The 16,666-nt window shown below is 42.4% G+C and overlaps 1 protein-coding gene across 1 annotated transcript in view; it reads left to right on the top strand.

The window, feature by feature from the left end:
• PIK3C2G (phosphatidylinositol-4-phosphate 3-kinase catalytic subunit type 2 gamma) overlaps window positions 1-16,666 on the top strand; it is a 289,894-nt gene that overhangs the window by 267,023 nt on the left and 6,205 nt on the right. The window contains exon 32 of the mRNA XM_077831041.1: window positions 4,610-4,735. Within this exon, the coding sequence (XP_077687167.1) occupies window positions 4,610-4,735 (126 nt within the window). The remainder of the gene's footprint in view (window positions 1-4,609; window positions 4,736-16,666) is intronic.

The following is a 16,666-nucleotide window of genomic DNA, read 5'->3' as shown; positions in this document are numbered from 1 at the left end:
TGAAAATGGGTTAATGAAGTTACTCCAGATTTAAACTGGAGCCGAATTTGGCCCAAAGCCATGGTTTTTGTGTTGTGCTTTCTTGCAAAGTCAAGCTATGAAGACTGCACCAAACAGTTAATATGTGGAACCAAATATCTCGCAGGCATACTGTAGCTCTTTCCACAGCCTGGACTCTGGACAGAAACCAGGCATTTTGATCTGCTAATAGCAAAAGCTTTACAGCAGAATTTCCAAGCTGACGACTTGTGCTTCTTTCCTCAGACAGATAAGCTACTACTGCTCAGTTATTTGACACAGCGATCAGACTGTTTGACTGTGAGATGGGCAATGTGTTGAAGAAATTGACCCAAAATGTCTACATACATCAAAAAATTCCAGCTAGTTTATAAATCACAGCAAGTTCCAAAATAAGCAGAATCCCGAAAATAGCCACCAACCTTCTTTTGATATGTCAGTTTCTCCTAAAACAACAAAAAGGATGATGGAAATGTTATAAAGGGTAAATGACATTCTGGATCCACTATTCCTAATCCAGGTTTCAGAGTAACAGATGAAGTGAGCTGTAACTCATGAAAGCTTATGCTCAGATAAATTTGTTACTCTCTAAGGTGCAACAAATCCTCCTTTTCTTTATTCCTAATCCAGTGCGACCTCCATAAAACACATCCAATTGTATTCCTTGTGCTTTTGAAAATCTTATCCCATGTTTATACTAGATTTTCACAACAGATGTACATAGGAGTAACTGAGACCAGCAATGACATTCCTCTCATTTACTTGAACTTTATGTAACACCAGTGATGAAGTTACACTGCTGTATCCTGAATCAGGACAAAGTCAGAGGAGAATCAGACTGTTTGTCACTCGATGCAATGTCATGAAAGCTAGCAGTGGAGAGCATCATTCTTAGGAAAGTAATATTTCCTTGTGTGTGCTCCTTTTTTCCCTTATTCAGATAAGTGCTCAATTTAGCCAAGACAGTCACTTCACAAAGATTTCTTGATAGTTCTGCTGTGTTAATCCCACCTTTGGTTTCACACTGAGATTCCCAAATTGACAAAATTTCCCAGTTGTTCCTGGGATGGTGTGTCTGACAATAATGCTTTTGAATGAAGAAACTAAAGCCTCTTTTGTGGCCTCATCAGGTCTGATTGCATGCCTTGTCTCAGGAAATCCCCCAGTGAAACGGGTTCTTCACAAGGCAATGCTGAGCTACTGTGCAAATTGAGAAAAGCCGTCCCAAATACCTCATGCAACAGAGATTTTATAAGGATTCACCAATTAGGTACAAAATGAATATTGAGATTTCGTCTCAAATGTGTTAGCATTAGTTTTGACCTGTTTGTCATTCAGGGTTGTCTGTTCTTCAGATTCATGCTTCTGTAGTAAGTTATGTGTTTCCTAAATAAACTCATGTCTGAATATCATATTTTTCAAAGGCAACTACAGTAAATTATGTGGACCAGTCACTCCTAAATATAGCTGTTTGGGGATGTTAAAGTTGCCTATCCTGATTACTGTTGTTCATTGCTCCATCAAAACTCCAATGCAGCTTACCCCTACCAACCCGCTCTTGTGTACGTGAGTCCCTTTCAAAGGCCCCTGGCATAATCTGGGTCCAGATTGTACTGCTACATTGTGGGCCAGGTTGCCCCCACCAGCTGGAGATCTGCCTGGTGATTAAGGTGTTCACCTGGGAGGTGGCAGATGTGAATTCAAATCCCTCCTCTGAATCAGGCAGAGAGAAGAAATGAATTCACATCTCCTACCACACAGGTGACTTCCTTAATCAATAGACTATAGATCATTCTCTCTTTGGCCCAATGAATATTTAAGTACATTCAAGAGGAAAGATTTGAGAGCAGTATAACCTATACTTCGTGGAACTGTTTCAACAGTGAGATTGATAGCCTACAGCCTGGTGGTTAAGGCACTTATTTGGTACTGGGGAGGTTTCCATTCAAGTCTCTTCTCCTGAGTGGGGATTTGAATCTGGGTCTTGCATATTCCAGGCACATGCCCTAACCACTGGGCTAAGAGTTGTAAAAAGGGAATGCTTTCTCTTTCTCACACCAAGTATTTTCCCGGACTTTTCAGTTTGTAGGCTGAACCAAAAACTCAGTTATTCACCCAATTCTACTTATATCAACTCAGCAGCTGCAGCTACTGCAGAACATGATACCTCACTTACTGACTACGGAGTTTTTCTCCATGAACATGTGACATGTGCGCTCTATGAATGCTGACTCTGGGTGGGATAGAAGATGCTGCTTTTGACTTGAGCTGGACCCCCTCTTCCCAGTTGAAAAGAGAGGGAGCTGCGGTCAGAGCATTCTCCATGAGGGACCCTGAATTTTGGAATCCACTCTCCCTTTTGGTCTGAACTATGTTGACCCTTCAGGGCATGCTGAAAAGCTCATTTCTTTTTCCTAGCAGAGGAAAGGGGCTGGTGAAGGGGAGGATCTGTGCACCTTGGACTGATGTTTAAGGCTAGATTGGTTTATTCCTGTACAGTCTGGGGGAGACTGCTGAGTTTACTTTTGCAGGTGCTAGTATGATTGGATTTTTAATATATGATGACAGGTCCAAATAGGGGGACCAGACAGCAAATGTGAAAAATCAGGACGGGGTGGGGGATAATGGGAGCCTATATAAGAAAAAGACCCAAAAATTGGGACTGTCCCTATAAAATCAGGACATCTGGTCACTCTAGGTCCAAAAGCCTTGGAGGGGGGCTTTTCAATGGATTGTATGACTCCTAATACTGTGTTAATTTAATAATGCAGTGCTGTGTCCTATAAAATTGTCTGTTTGCCTCAATGACCTAGTAAAGTTCCTATTTGCATAATTTGCATCCTGCCTATCTAAATTCCTTGTGTATTTAAAATTGACTATAGTCTTTTTCACTTCTGCCCTAAACTCTAGGTGGGGAAAGAAGGAGTGGGGGAGGAGCTGTAGATGATTTGTATAATGCCAGCAGTGTGCTATGTAAGCAGTAATAACATTAGTCATAGTCACATTAAGCTGTGTGGTTGGACCAAATCGTATACTGTGAGAGATCACTTCAAGTAACAAAAAAAAGAGGTCTTTGTGCCATCCGCTAATTGTTATATCAACACACTCACACATGCATCTATGCATCTTCTCTTCCACACAGATGTTAGTTATTGCTGGGATGCCTGTAGCATCTCCAGTTCAAAGATATGTTGTTCCTGCAGGAAAAGCTAACATTTCTGGTCCCATACTGTGAATTATCCAAATCTGAGCAACTGCTTTGTCGTGGGTCAAATGAAGCTGAAGTGAGGAATATGGATATGATTGTGCAGCCAAAATAACACGCGGAGCCCATCCACTCAGAAAATTCTTTTATTTGTTAGTTTACATGGAGTTTCACTTCACTTTCTGTCCGTGGATGCCCACTTCCTTCTGGTGCTTGCAAACTGGCCAGTACGCTTTCTTTCTAAAATCCTAAAAACACCCTCAAGGTTGCTGACATTTTGTAAAACATCTATGATGGTATGTTACATGTTGTGCTGTCTAATTGCATGTTGTGTTGTCAGCATTTTGATGGCCCCTGGTTTGGGAGATCCTTAGTGAGGAATACAGGCACTGCTATGCACAAGCATAAGCCAACACTAACTGACTCGGAAGAAACTTCCCCCTGTTCCACAATTGCTCACTTATGGATTGTTTGCATCTTCCTGTAAAACATCCAGTAGGGGCATCAGAGACAGGATACTGAGCTAGATGGATCACTGACCTGATTTGGTTCCTATATTCATAGGTCACTGAGAACAAGTATATTCATCTCTTCTCACAACTAATGATCCCTACACAGACCCTCTCCCAGATAACTAACCATAACTCTCTGCAATCTCCATCTCCTTTTCTAAGGGCCAAATTTCTGGCTGTCTCTATCCACATATCAAGAAGGAAACTACTGCAGGATCTCCACAGCCATTCCCTCTCATTTGGCCTTTTCTCTTCCTGTCCTTGCTGATTCCTGGCCCAATAGTCAATATGTGTAGTGTTAATGGGGGGAATAAAGAGAGTTCCCAGCTGTGTGGAGGTGGGGCATGGGACAGACTTTATATAAGTATCCCTTCCTGCCCGTATTGTAGCTGAAAATGCTCCTGGATCTTCTGTGCTAGCATCCTCTATGAAACACCCTTAAAAACAATCAATTGTCCCCATATCAACATTGGAACTGGCTCATTTTTTATGGGTTAAAGTCAATAGGAGATGTCTGGCTAAACTCCAGTTTCTGCGCACTGCTTTGAAGAATGTAAGGGCTCCAATGCATACCAGTTTCACACAAGTTAAAGTGGATTGATGCTTAAGGATTCTTCCACTAAAAGTATTAAATCTGGAGAATTTTATTTTGTTTTTATTTTTTCGTTTACTTTCCCCAACACAATATGTGGTTGAATTCTATGTATTTCTGCTGTTTACAGTGGTTAGTACTCCATTTTATACCAATAAAACTTTGTCAGTGTAATAAGTCTCCTCATGTCTGCTTTAAGTCGAGATTTAATTTGGTCCCTCTCTATTTGTTTTCCTTGCTAGAAACACAGACATTCATATTTATAACCCTTTTGTTCTACAGCATCTCCCAGATGGCTCTGTCCCAACTGCACATGCTGAATTTTATCTTTTACCAGATCCTGATGAAGTCAGCAGAAGGAAAACGAAAGCAGTTCCAAAAAGCACTGACCCTACTTACAATGAAATTGTGAGTGTTACATTTTTCTTCCAGCATTTCTTGTCCAAATCCTTTCCTGAAATAGCAATAGAGCTTTGAGAGCTGCAATAACTGGTACAATCAAGAAATGGGGACATATCCAAAGGTGAAGTGTAAACACTGATGGTCTTCCATTTTGCTTCCAGTTCTCAGTGATACAACAGTTTCCTTATGTCTCTCTCATTAGGAAAATAGTTGGCTAACTAAAACTGTTCAATCTTCTACTTTAATTATAGTTCCATGTTAGACTACTAAAGCCCATTATCTATTGTTTAATGCTTTATTCACATTTGTACCTGTCACTTTAAACAATACAATATTAATGAATTGAATAATTCTAACATACCTACACAAAACAGACACTGAACTAGCTTTCACTATACTAAATAACAGGATGGATGGAGTCTTGCATTGGTATTGATCTACGAGGGTTCCGTGAACACAATAAATGAACACACACATGTGAGATCAGACTGATGCAAGAACGGCAAGCATGACTGCATGTGGGACAGACAAGATTGTGCAAGACCATTGCAGGCTGTTGTGTCCTTGCTTTTTGCTGTTTGTGTTTTTCACGTAAGGTGTTGATGTGCCTTGTTTCAAAGCGGTTAACGGCAACATGGCAAATCTGCTGCCACCTTGCTCTGTCATGGACTGTTGCTTCCCAGTTACTGGGGTAGGCCTGACACGCTTTCAAGTGTGACTTTGGTTTATCTTTACACCATTTGGACTGGTCGCCATGAGAGCAGGTGTCTTGCTTTAACTGACCCTAACGTATAGCCTTGGATATTCTTGAGTCAGCAATACAATCAAGTTGCCTAGACCAATGCAGCTGAGTTATTATAAGCATTCTTTGAAAGCCAGATGTCCAACAACAAATAAGCATTTCAGTATTAGGAATCTTGTCCTAGCATTTGACTCTGCAAACAGATTAAAGACAGCACATATGATCACGTTTCCCGATATCGGGTGATATGTTGTCCATGTCTCTCAAACTCAGTTCTGGGTCACTTTCCCAGGGGCAGTATCATGGGCCGCCAAGGGCATCCACAGGTCGTAAGTAGTGGAATGCCCTCCAGATATAGATGGTAGCTGCAATATAAGCAGGGACAACAAGCACTTGTGGACAATCTAATGGCAGTACCAACAGGGCATGGTGGAGCAGAAGGCGGCACTGCTGCCCCTACAAAATGTCAAAAGATGCGCAAAGATGGTACTGGACTAAATAATTACATAAATAATAAATGACTTAGCCTCTTTTTAAGCCACATTATTGGCAATTTACAGACCTGTGTAATCACTTCATTCACCTTTGAAATACAGCCACCTCTGGGGTGAAAAGAAGCAACCATACAGCTGCCCAGAGCAGCACTACAGGACAGGAAGTGACATACACTAGACTCTGTTGAAACTGAAGGGGGAATTCAAACAGTTAACGTATTTAAGGAAGCAATGGGCTTTAGGGCCTTGGTAGTGATACTTAGCATGTTACACACACTACTTGATTAAGCTTCAAAACACCCTTGTTAGGCATGGTACCCTGCCCCTTTGTACAGATAAGGAAAATGAGGCATGACAAAGTTAAATTGATTTGCACACAGACACAAGGCAAGTTAGGTAGCTGGGATTAGAACCCCTGTTTTCCGATTTCCCAGTCCTGTGGTTTTTAATTTTAGACAATGCTACATAGTAATTATCTATTAAGTATCTCCAATTGGTCTGTTCCTTAAGTTAGTTACACTGTACATTTTCAATTCATATTGTAAGCAGGCTTCAGCAAATGGTATTTATGCTCATGGCTGAAACAGCTAGAAGTTGGCGCCCTAGAGCACCAACAGCAGGAATTAAATGAAATTAGACTTTATGTATCTGTTGTGTTTATATCTATCCTTTTAGCAATTAAAGTTACAGTGGAATGAAGTTGCTTGGGGGGGGGAATGTCTCACACACACACACACACACACACACACGCGCGCTCCCTTTCTGCCTGGACACTCACCAAGCTCTACCTCATTAGGCACATGTGCATTGAGCCTCCTGAGTCTGAACAGAATCCAGACACTGTGCCCGGGTGGGGTTTCTATACACACTCTTGTCGTACAGATCCTCTGTAGCACCCTCTCCAGACAGCTGGGACTCCTCAGTCCAACTGCCTCACCTCTGGGATTAGTGCTGACCCCTCAAAGTCTGTCTGTAGCCTAAACACACCATCTCCCAGAACTCAAGCCATGTGGCTGTTCTAGGTTTACAGTTTGACCCTTCAGGGACACATGACATTGAAAGGAAACAGATATGCAAGTTTTTCACAGGAATCTAAGCACGATTTACTCTTTACTTAGCAGCATGAGAAATATACATATCTAGACAAAATAATAAACACACCTATGTGCATTTCCATGATCAGTTTCCTCAACACTCTGGGGAATGCTTTGAGCTTTGGCAAAGTCCAGTGTTGTATCCAGGATCCTGCTCCTGAAGCCCACAGCTTCTCTTCAGAATCAGAGTCTCTCTCCCCTCTCTAGGCCAGTCAGCTTTCTCTGATCTTGTCTGCTCCCATAGTTAAACAGGACTCCCCTACTACAAAACATGCCCCGCTCTCCTGCCCAACGCTTCCTGTGTCTATCTGACTTACTTGAATTTATGTCTCTCTGCCAACACCTGGTTTATTTGTTCTGCTGATGATGATTTTCCACTCTCCAATTCACCAGCCCTCTGGGGAGCAACTTGGTCAAACTGTTTTCCCCATTCAGGCAATTACCTTTGCAAACCCATTGTTCAGTCACAGCACAGTTTATAACTCTCTGTTGTTTCTGTTCTGGCAGAGACCAGGGACAACAGAGCTACAGTCCCTGTCAGCAAATGGTGGACTCTACCACCACATAACAGGCATTCAATGATACAACAATTTCATAACTTCGTAACATCAGTTTATAAGGTGTACATAGACAAATTCCCCAAATCATCACACTGAGATTGTTTCTCTAAATTAAAACCGTCTTACATATATTTAACACCCATCATCATGAAAGATTTCCCAAATATTCTATACACCATATACCTCCAGTACCACTAAAATGCTGCCATATTTGTGAGAGAGAGCAGCAAGCCACCAGTACTCAGTGGGAGGAGTGTTAATTTTGGCCAAGGACACTGGAGAAAACTTCCGGTTTCAAGAAAAGTGTCATGGAAACTTTAACATCAACTGAGATAAGACCTCCAGATTTTAAGATCTCATCTGAAAGACTTATATGCACAGTGAAGCACATGGTACTCAGTCTAGTTCACAAAGAAGAATTGAGTTGACCCCGATGGGAAGCTATGGTTCAAACCTGAAGTTCCTTACACTGTTTAGCAATCCCTGTGATTATACCACCCCTTGTGATGCCAGGCTGCATGCATTTTCCATGTCTGTAGGTAATGGACAGAGGCAAAAGTAGGGATTATAGTTTTGTGAGCCTCAGGGAACTGGAAAAAACAACTAAAAACACAAGTCAGCCTTCTATTAAGTTAGTTACTGTCCAGGAAGCTGAATAAAGTAATATAGTAGCTCTTTTTGTAAGAATTCACAAGCTTTTATTTAAGCCAAAGGGCTGGAAGGAAATTGTATTTTTGCTCTGTGTTGGAGGCGGAGAAAATTCTGAAATGTGGCTCTCCTGGGTATATTTGATTTTAGTTTTGCACTTTGTGTGACTGCCTGCAGAAAATTATAAGCCTTATTTTTGTTTTGTTTTTTACTCATGTATGAGACTGAAAATATGAAGGTCTGGAAGGTACGTGACACTAAGTAAAACAGACTGCCTGTTTTGGAGTCACTGTTAGCAGGCACAGGTTATTTGCTGCTGCTTTTGCATTTTGTACTTTTTTGCATTAAAAACAACATAATCTTGGTTTAGAAAGGTGCTTTAAAGAGAGGATGAGGACAAAGAATATGGAGAAAACAGATGTACAGTAGGAAGAATAGGCTGATGAAACAGGGAAAGGAATAAAGAGGTATCATTCAAAAAAGTCCCAGTCTCCTCGTCTATGTAAAGAGCTGCAAGAGGTAGCTAAGGGGTCAAAAGGGATTAAGCCTGAAGAACTTAGATTTCCCAGCAGGGATGGCTCAACGCTCTCACATCCAAAAAGTGAAAAGGAGCAGGACCTGCTGCATTAGTTCCCCTTCAAGGTCCTAAGACTATATTGAAACATTTGTAGTATCAGCTATGTAACATGTTATGGGCTCATGTTTCCCTCAATTTATCTTTTTTCTTCCAAAAACAGGTGAAGATGCAGTTTGGCCAGTTGACAGAAAATCTAGAAACTGTGCCATTGCTAAGGAAAGAGAAACAACTGTCCCTTCTTGGAGATTAAAATTTCATTAGACACCTCATATGTCAGCCACACTTAAGTCTTTGGAGTCAGGACTATCTGAATTTTCGAACAGCTCTGCCACTGATTTGCTGTGTTGCCTTGAGCACTTCACTTCTGTTTAATTTGAATGTATAAGTGGCAAGAACTATTATGAAACAGTGATTTGAGAATTGGCCTGGATTACATGTGAGATATTGGCAGTTGATAGCTTTAGCCCCATACTGTGTATCCACCCCAAATCCTTCAACCTTTTCTTTCGCCCATACACCCTAAATTACATATTCCTGGTTTCCTCTGAATTTGCAATGCCTTCTTAGAGCCAGCTCATAGGGAGTGATTGAAAGCCCCGTAGACTGTGCTCTGTCCCTGTAAATTGTCATTCCTCAATGCCTACAGCTTCTCGTGGCCCAAGGAATGAGAGTTCTCGCCCTCCCAACACTTTCATGTACAGATCCTCAGTAATGAAAAGATTCCTTAGCTATGCAGCTTGCAAATTAAAATTCTTCAGTGATTTTAAATGAAAAATTAAGATGGTAATTTTTATATTTTGGCCAAGAACATGATACATTAGTACTGTCACATTAATACCGCATCATTAATCAAATCATATTTGTATTAAATTACATGACCTCTTACTGTTTCTGTCCTTGCGTTTATTCTGTCTAAAAAATGTTTCTTCATTTTTTAAAAATTCATCTACAATTCAGTGAAAGGGACACGGTAAAAATTATGGATTACATGGCAACTGGCATCTGCTTAGCTATGCATGTAAAAGGAACAGGTGCAAGAAGCTCTCTCTCCTTGGGGCCCTTCCTCACTCCCATGCAGGAGCTGGTCAAAACAACAGCCTCTGAAGTCTGCTGAACAAAAGAACTGCTCCCTGTTAAAGCCACCTCAAGGGGGGCAAGGAGGGCCCATCCTTCCCTCCCATGCCAGTGAGCAGAGCTGGTTAACCACTTGAAAGTCTGTCGTACTGAGTGACCTTGTCCTTAGTACTTGGGAGCTTAAGGAGGCATTAATGACCCATATGTAGAAGTTAGTAAGCAACTGTAATGCTTTTGGTCCAAGGTGTTTGAGGAATTCCAGCAAGATATTATCATAGCCCACCACTGTGTCTGGCTTGATGAAGTTAAGGGCCTTATCTAGCTCATTGACCATGAATGTCTCTGGTTGACTCCCCATTCTGATGTCGAAGTTGGCACCATTCGTCGTGTACTTTTCATTTGAATGGCTTCTCCAATGGGACCTTTGCTACCCACATTAGATAGCTTGGAACCTCACTGGGCTTAACCAGTGCATGATTTTGACATGAAGGTTGTTGAGTAGCACCCAGCCGGCGGATCAAGTTCCAGCACTTCCGCTGCAATAAGTTAAGTCAAAGCTTCTCTGTGGATTCCTTCCACTGAGTGAGCATGGCAGCATTCAGAGACTCAGTCAAGTGGTCAGCGATGTCCAGGTCACTAGATAACTGGAATTTCCTGAGCAAGGAATAGCTGAGTTGGTATAACTGAGCATGTGGCTTTGTAAATAGCTCCTTGGAACTGGTGGTAGTCGTCTTTGACTGGGTTGGGATACAATGCAATGGAATGGTAACCACACTGCGTTCCTGTATGGCACAGAACTTTTCCCAGTCTGTATTCTGGAAATTCCACCAACACTTGATTGAGCTTCAAATGATGTGTGCTGGAGCCCGATGTGAATGAGTGATGGTCTATGTTGGCTATGGGGGAAGTTATCAGGTACTACACGGCGCAGGGCTTGTGAACAGCCATCTAGTGAACTGACCCAGCAAAGTTTGGGAGAGTAGTCTTTCAACCATCTGGCTGAAAGAAATGTGCCATGTTGTTTTGCATTGTGAATCAACACAAAGTCATCGTTAGTTGCCCAATCCATCAATCGTTCAACAGCGTCATCCGAATCAGTGAACCCCCACTCAGAGTGGTGGCTGTTAAAATCACCAACAAAGATTGATGGATGATCAAGTATTGGAAGGACCTGCTGGTTCCAGTGCACACTCAGCGGCTTATATACATTGGCAATCCTGGATTGCATTGTAAAACCTGGAGGAGGAAAGTGGAACAACATCAAATATGTCAGAGCACATGTATATTGCACGGCCATATTTGACATTTGGGGTGAGTGAAATGAGGTCAAAGCCATTGATACCATAACATCTTGCTACGCTAATTGCAACACGAGTTTCTTGCAAACAGATCATGTCAATGCTGCAACGAGTAGCTAAGGTACTAATGATGCTGCGTTTGGCTGCTGACAGGTCCTCAATGTTTAGCTGAAGAATTCAAAGGGCTGGTCCAATGGCTTGAAAGTCGAAGGATGGCGATACATTAGGCTCACAGTCAGATAGCACGTGACCAAGATTCATTGCTGAATTTGGTCCATTGGTTGAATCATTAGCTTCCCTGGCCTGGGCCAGGCAGTGATGGGTAGCACGATGTGAATGCTGATCCATTACCCCCCAGTTTTCTCAGAAAAGTTGCCAGTTCAAGCTGGGGTATGAGCACCTGAACCCTTAGAACATCAGCCCCTGCCCTCTGCTATTCAACAGCAGAGTACTGCGCTTCGGTCTGGTGTCGCTTGTCTCACACTAGGCTAGTCAATGCAGAGCTTAACAAAGCCATGCGTATTGCTACCAGGACTTTACGTGCAACTCCATTGCCATGGTTGCCAATACTTAGTAACATAGCACCGCCCCATATTTGCCATGAGAAGGCCTCTATGTTGCTGGCCAAGATCCATGAGAACAGCGACCTGCCTTTGTATGCAGACCTCTTCCACCACCCACCAGCTCACCTGTCTTCTAGACACCCTTTATGGTCATTTATGCTACCACAGAGCATGACTGTGGAATCCGCTTGGTACAACGAGTGGTCAGTGACAACAGTTGCTAATTACATTCTCATCACTGACCCAACCATCTGTCCACCAGGTTTTGTTCTGTGAAGACACTTGTGATCATCTCTGAACCAGTTTCAAACAGGAGAAGGCAACTGTGCAGCTGATCTCTTCAAATGGGGTTTTTCTAATGACCCACGTTGCAGCTGCGGTCAACTTCAGACTATGCCGCAAATCCATGACAAGTGCCGACTGCCTTATTTTGACGGCGGGCTCCTGCTCTCCACCTGGCTGATGATGACACCATCCAATGGCTGGACACACTGCGCATATGCTGAGAGAAGGAGGCATTGTGCCTCACAGAGGCACCATGTTGCCCAATGTTCTGCAACAGAAAGGAGGGGTTGCTGTGAGCCAGTGCAGCTCCCTGATCAACACAAGGAGCTGTAATAACTTGTGTCACTGGTGTAAGGTCCCACAGGGACCTTTCTCTAGATTATGCCATCCATGTCCTGCCCCAGAACACTCTCTTTCTCCCTTATGCTGGGAGTTATGAATGCAGCTGGTGCTTTCCAGTAGCAGAGTACAGTGCAGGCAAATGCTCTATTGGCCACATGGCCATTTTAAGGTCACTAGTTGCCTTAACAAAGTGGGGAATCTTACCAATGATGATGAGAGCTGGACGAATTTTGAAAGTCTGATTGTCTTTTCATTATTCACTTTATTGCACTTCATTCAGCGTGCACAGTCAAACTGGAGAGGTGGTTTCACTTTTGCTGAGCCAGGTTCGCTCTCTAATTCTCATGCACTGGCACAATGCTGTTGTGTTTGTGTTTTACAAACTGTGCGGGAGAAGGTATACATTTAAAATGATTTTCACTTGAGACAAAACGTAAAAACCCATGGAAACATGTATACACAGATATTGATTGTATACTAATATACAGTCTTTTAAACAAACCCTAGATTTAAAGCCCAAACCTACATGACAGTGTCCTTTTAAATATTACAAACCAATTTACTATTCCTGAAGCATTTTCTTATTAATGAGAGACAGAGAGACTGGAACATAGGAATTGATTACGAATGCAGCTCGTTTCTTGTTAGGCTGTCGCTCTCCAGATTTTTTAATTCAAGAATACAATGTTCACATTTCATAATTAACCCCAGTGTGTTCTCACAGTATCAAGGTAACTTCAAGGGTAAGTGTAAAACTGGAAGCCCTTGTATTTTTCTAAAGGGATGTAAGGCAAGCTTTCTCACTTATTTTGAAGAGCTACAACAGCATCCTAACAGTGGTGATACCAACTAATTTATAAATTCCACTACTTCAATTTGGGCCCAATCCCACACTTATTCTACATTTGCAACTTGTACTGGGTTGCCTTTGTATTGTGTTTATTACATGAGGATCCTATTAAAATATCTCAGTTACTGTACCGAATGCACATTTCAACACTGCTAACAAGAACTTTCCAGGCTCTCACTGTAGGGCCTTGTCTACACAAACATTTAGTTTGTGGCAAGGTGGGGTGTGAATCTGCCCTGCAGTAGCCTGTGGCAGACTAACTGTCCTTGGGGATGCTGCTGACACGTATTAACAGTTTGTTAGTGAACTTTGATCTAGTCCTCTTTGAGACAGGCCTAGATCAAAGGTCACTAACTAACTGTCAGTCAGCAGGGTCCACAGGGTCTATGGCAGGCTAGTTTGGGAGATATGCACACCCCAGTTTGCTGCAAACTACATGGTCATGTAGAGAACTCCTAAGGATTTGTGTATCCCAAGAGCAGAATTTATACAGGCAGTTTTCAAAGGAAAGTTACCATCTCTCTATTGTGTGGGTTTTTTAGATGGTTGGGTTTGGTTTGGTTGGTTGATTAGTTTTGGGGGGGGTTTTATTTGGTGGTTTTTTGTCTTGAACTGTTATGAAATCTTTTGGAAGTACCACTGAGAAGAAGATTAGACAGTTTTAAATAAATCCTTATATAATATCTGTCTATCTTAGGGGTTTATACGGCTGCCAATTACCATATTATCGGAGTGCCTTCCAAAGAAAATCAATAGCAAAGTCCCTGGTAGACTTCATGGAGTTTCTGGCATTTCTCCTTGTTTGGGATCAAAGCTCTGCTTGGGGTAGGGTTTGGGGGAGGGATTATTTTTTGGTTGGTTTAGGGGTAGAAGTGGGTTTCAGTGTTGACACTGTCATTCTGATGGGAAAACTTTTATGAACAGGAAGGTTTTTCTAAAGAACGGTCAAATGTTGGATTCCTCTCATTTCATCTAGACGTTTGTTCCATAGGCAGATCCCTCCACAGAGAATACTTTGTCCCCAGCTCTCACGTGCTTTCTCATGGGCTTTGGGATCTGTATTGTCCGAGAGGAATGCAACTGTCCCAGTGGATCATATATAAAGATTTGGTCTTTTCATGTAGCGCGGGCTTGCCCCATTAATAGCTTTGAAATTTAGGACTCAGGCCTTAAACTGGTATCAGAAACTGACTGGGTTTAAGTGAAGGGACTTGAGTTTGGGCTTGATGTACTCATGGCAGCCTAAGCTAGGGAGAGCACAGGCAACTGCCTTCTTTGCCAGCTGGAGTCTGTGTATCTTCTTGTCGTAGCCCTGGTCAAGCTCCCTCTCGTGGACGCTCTCTAGGCTGCTGTGTTTGGATTCCACATGGTGGATCTGTGTGCTTTTAAGCTTCTTTTTGTCTGGGTAGGCTCTGGCCTCTCTGGCATACTTTCTGGGCACAGACTCTGTTACCCTTTCATGGAAGTGGGACCTTATGTTCTAGTTGGCCCAGGCCCCAGCACCATCGCTGATCCCCCAAGATACCACAGTTGTTTAAGCACCTCCTTTCCCTGAGCTCCAACCATGTGGCCATTCTGGATTACCATTTATCTCTCCATGGACACAGAGACACAGGCTTTGCAAAAGGTTTTGTACACAGTTACTCTTTACTATTGATAGCCCAAGAAATGTACAGCTCTGGGAAAAAAAACAATAGAACATCTGTATGCATTCCCTACTTCAGTTTCCTCATTACTCTTCATTATTCTCTGTATTTAGCTCAGAGTCATTTATGGAGTCTAGGATCCTTCCCCCCTGCTTTAGGCTTCTACTCTGGAACATGGAGTCTCCTCTCCCTGCTCCAGCCAGCTTTCTGCTTCAGCCTCTGGTCTCATCTTCTTTTCTCTCTCATTCTCAAATGGCCAGGGAAAGACCATTGCTCTTATAACCCTGAGTCTCCTTTGTCAGGTGACCCCCCTGAACAGCCTCATCAGGTGAATAAAGTCCCTCACCAGGTGATTCATTGTTTAGTTACCTCCCCCGTGAAGATAAGCCTTGAAAAACTTGTTTACCTTCATGTTAGCCATCTCTTTGTCCAAGAGTTTTCCATTTGAATGGGTGATCACCAAAATTCAATACACCTCCATTGTTAGCCCAGAGTCTCCACCATTTGGACTTTGAGTCCAACATGGAGGTAAAAAGGCAACAGAGAAGACCGACAAGTCCCACATTCAAAATGGAGTTTGCAGTCTGACATAGATATGCATAGAGAATCCCCAATATTAGTCAAAAAGCATAAGCTATAAATAGCCAGATTCCCCAAATCATCACAGGAAGAGCCTCTCCTCTATGTGAAAGGGATGCAGTTTCCTAGCAAGCTGGAGATGAAAAAAAGGCATTTTTAGATACTGATGCATTCAGACTTAGTGAGAAGTTAAACAGGCCCCTGAGGCTTCATACCATTTTGATAAATGGGGTCTGTATGCCTTCAGTAGAAGGTAGAGATAAATGTCTGTGACAGTTCTTCAAAGCATTTCTCCCTTCCAGTCAGCATTACTTTAATCTAGCCTAGGTTTGTCTTGAGCCAGTTTACTTTCCTTTCTAGAGCTAATTTCATGTTGGCATTTTGACATGTTAGTAGTGTTGGTTGTTGCATCAATTGAGAAAGAGACACATACTTGAGTATCATCAGCATACGGTTGGCATCTAAACCTATGGCATCTCACTGTCTCTCCCAGTGGTCTCATGTAGATCTTTGTAGAGAAGAGAGGATGCTATGAATCCCTGCAGGACTTTGCAGGTGAGGATCTTTGGAGAGGAGGAACAGAGTTACTCATTACAACCCTGTAACTTCTGCTGGAGATGAACTGGAGCTAGGCTGTCTATTCCTGCTATGTCATGTCGGCATGTTAGTAGTATCTTGTGGTCCACTGTGTCAAAGGCTACAGAAGGTCCAGCAATATAAGCATGGAGATCTTTCCTGTGTCTAGGGCCATAAGAAGGCCATCCTTTAATACCACTAGAGCATTCTCTGTTTTGTGTCATGGTCTGAACACTGATTTTGTGGCATCCAGGATAGGGGATGGTACATATGTTGCCAGAGCTTGCTGATAATTACGTTTTCAGTTATTTTGCCCAGGATTGGGAGGTTGGGGATAAGACAGCACTTGGAGGGATCTTCAAGGCCAAGTACTGGCTTTTGGGGTATTGGGTGAAAACGTATTTTTAAAGGAGTTTGATAGGTGTGTTCTACTGAAGAAGGCATTGACTATTTCCAGTATAGGAGTATAACCATTCTTCACTGGCTTTTACCAGCTGTGAAGAGCATGGATCAATTTCACAAGTTGGCTGTAATATTTTTCAGAAACTCTTTATTGCACAGTATGCAAACAGTGTATACTTTCTAACAATGCTCGTGTTTTCACCAGTG

Source organism: Eretmochelys imbricata, chromosome 1 (assembly GCF_965152235.1).
Source record: "Eretmochelys imbricata isolate rEreImb1 chromosome 1, rEreImb1.hap1, whole genome shotgun sequence".
Taxonomy (NCBI): domain Eukaryota; kingdom Metazoa; phylum Chordata; order Testudines; family Cheloniidae; genus Eretmochelys; species Eretmochelys imbricata.
This window is presented reverse-complemented; position numbering and strand designations above follow the sequence as displayed.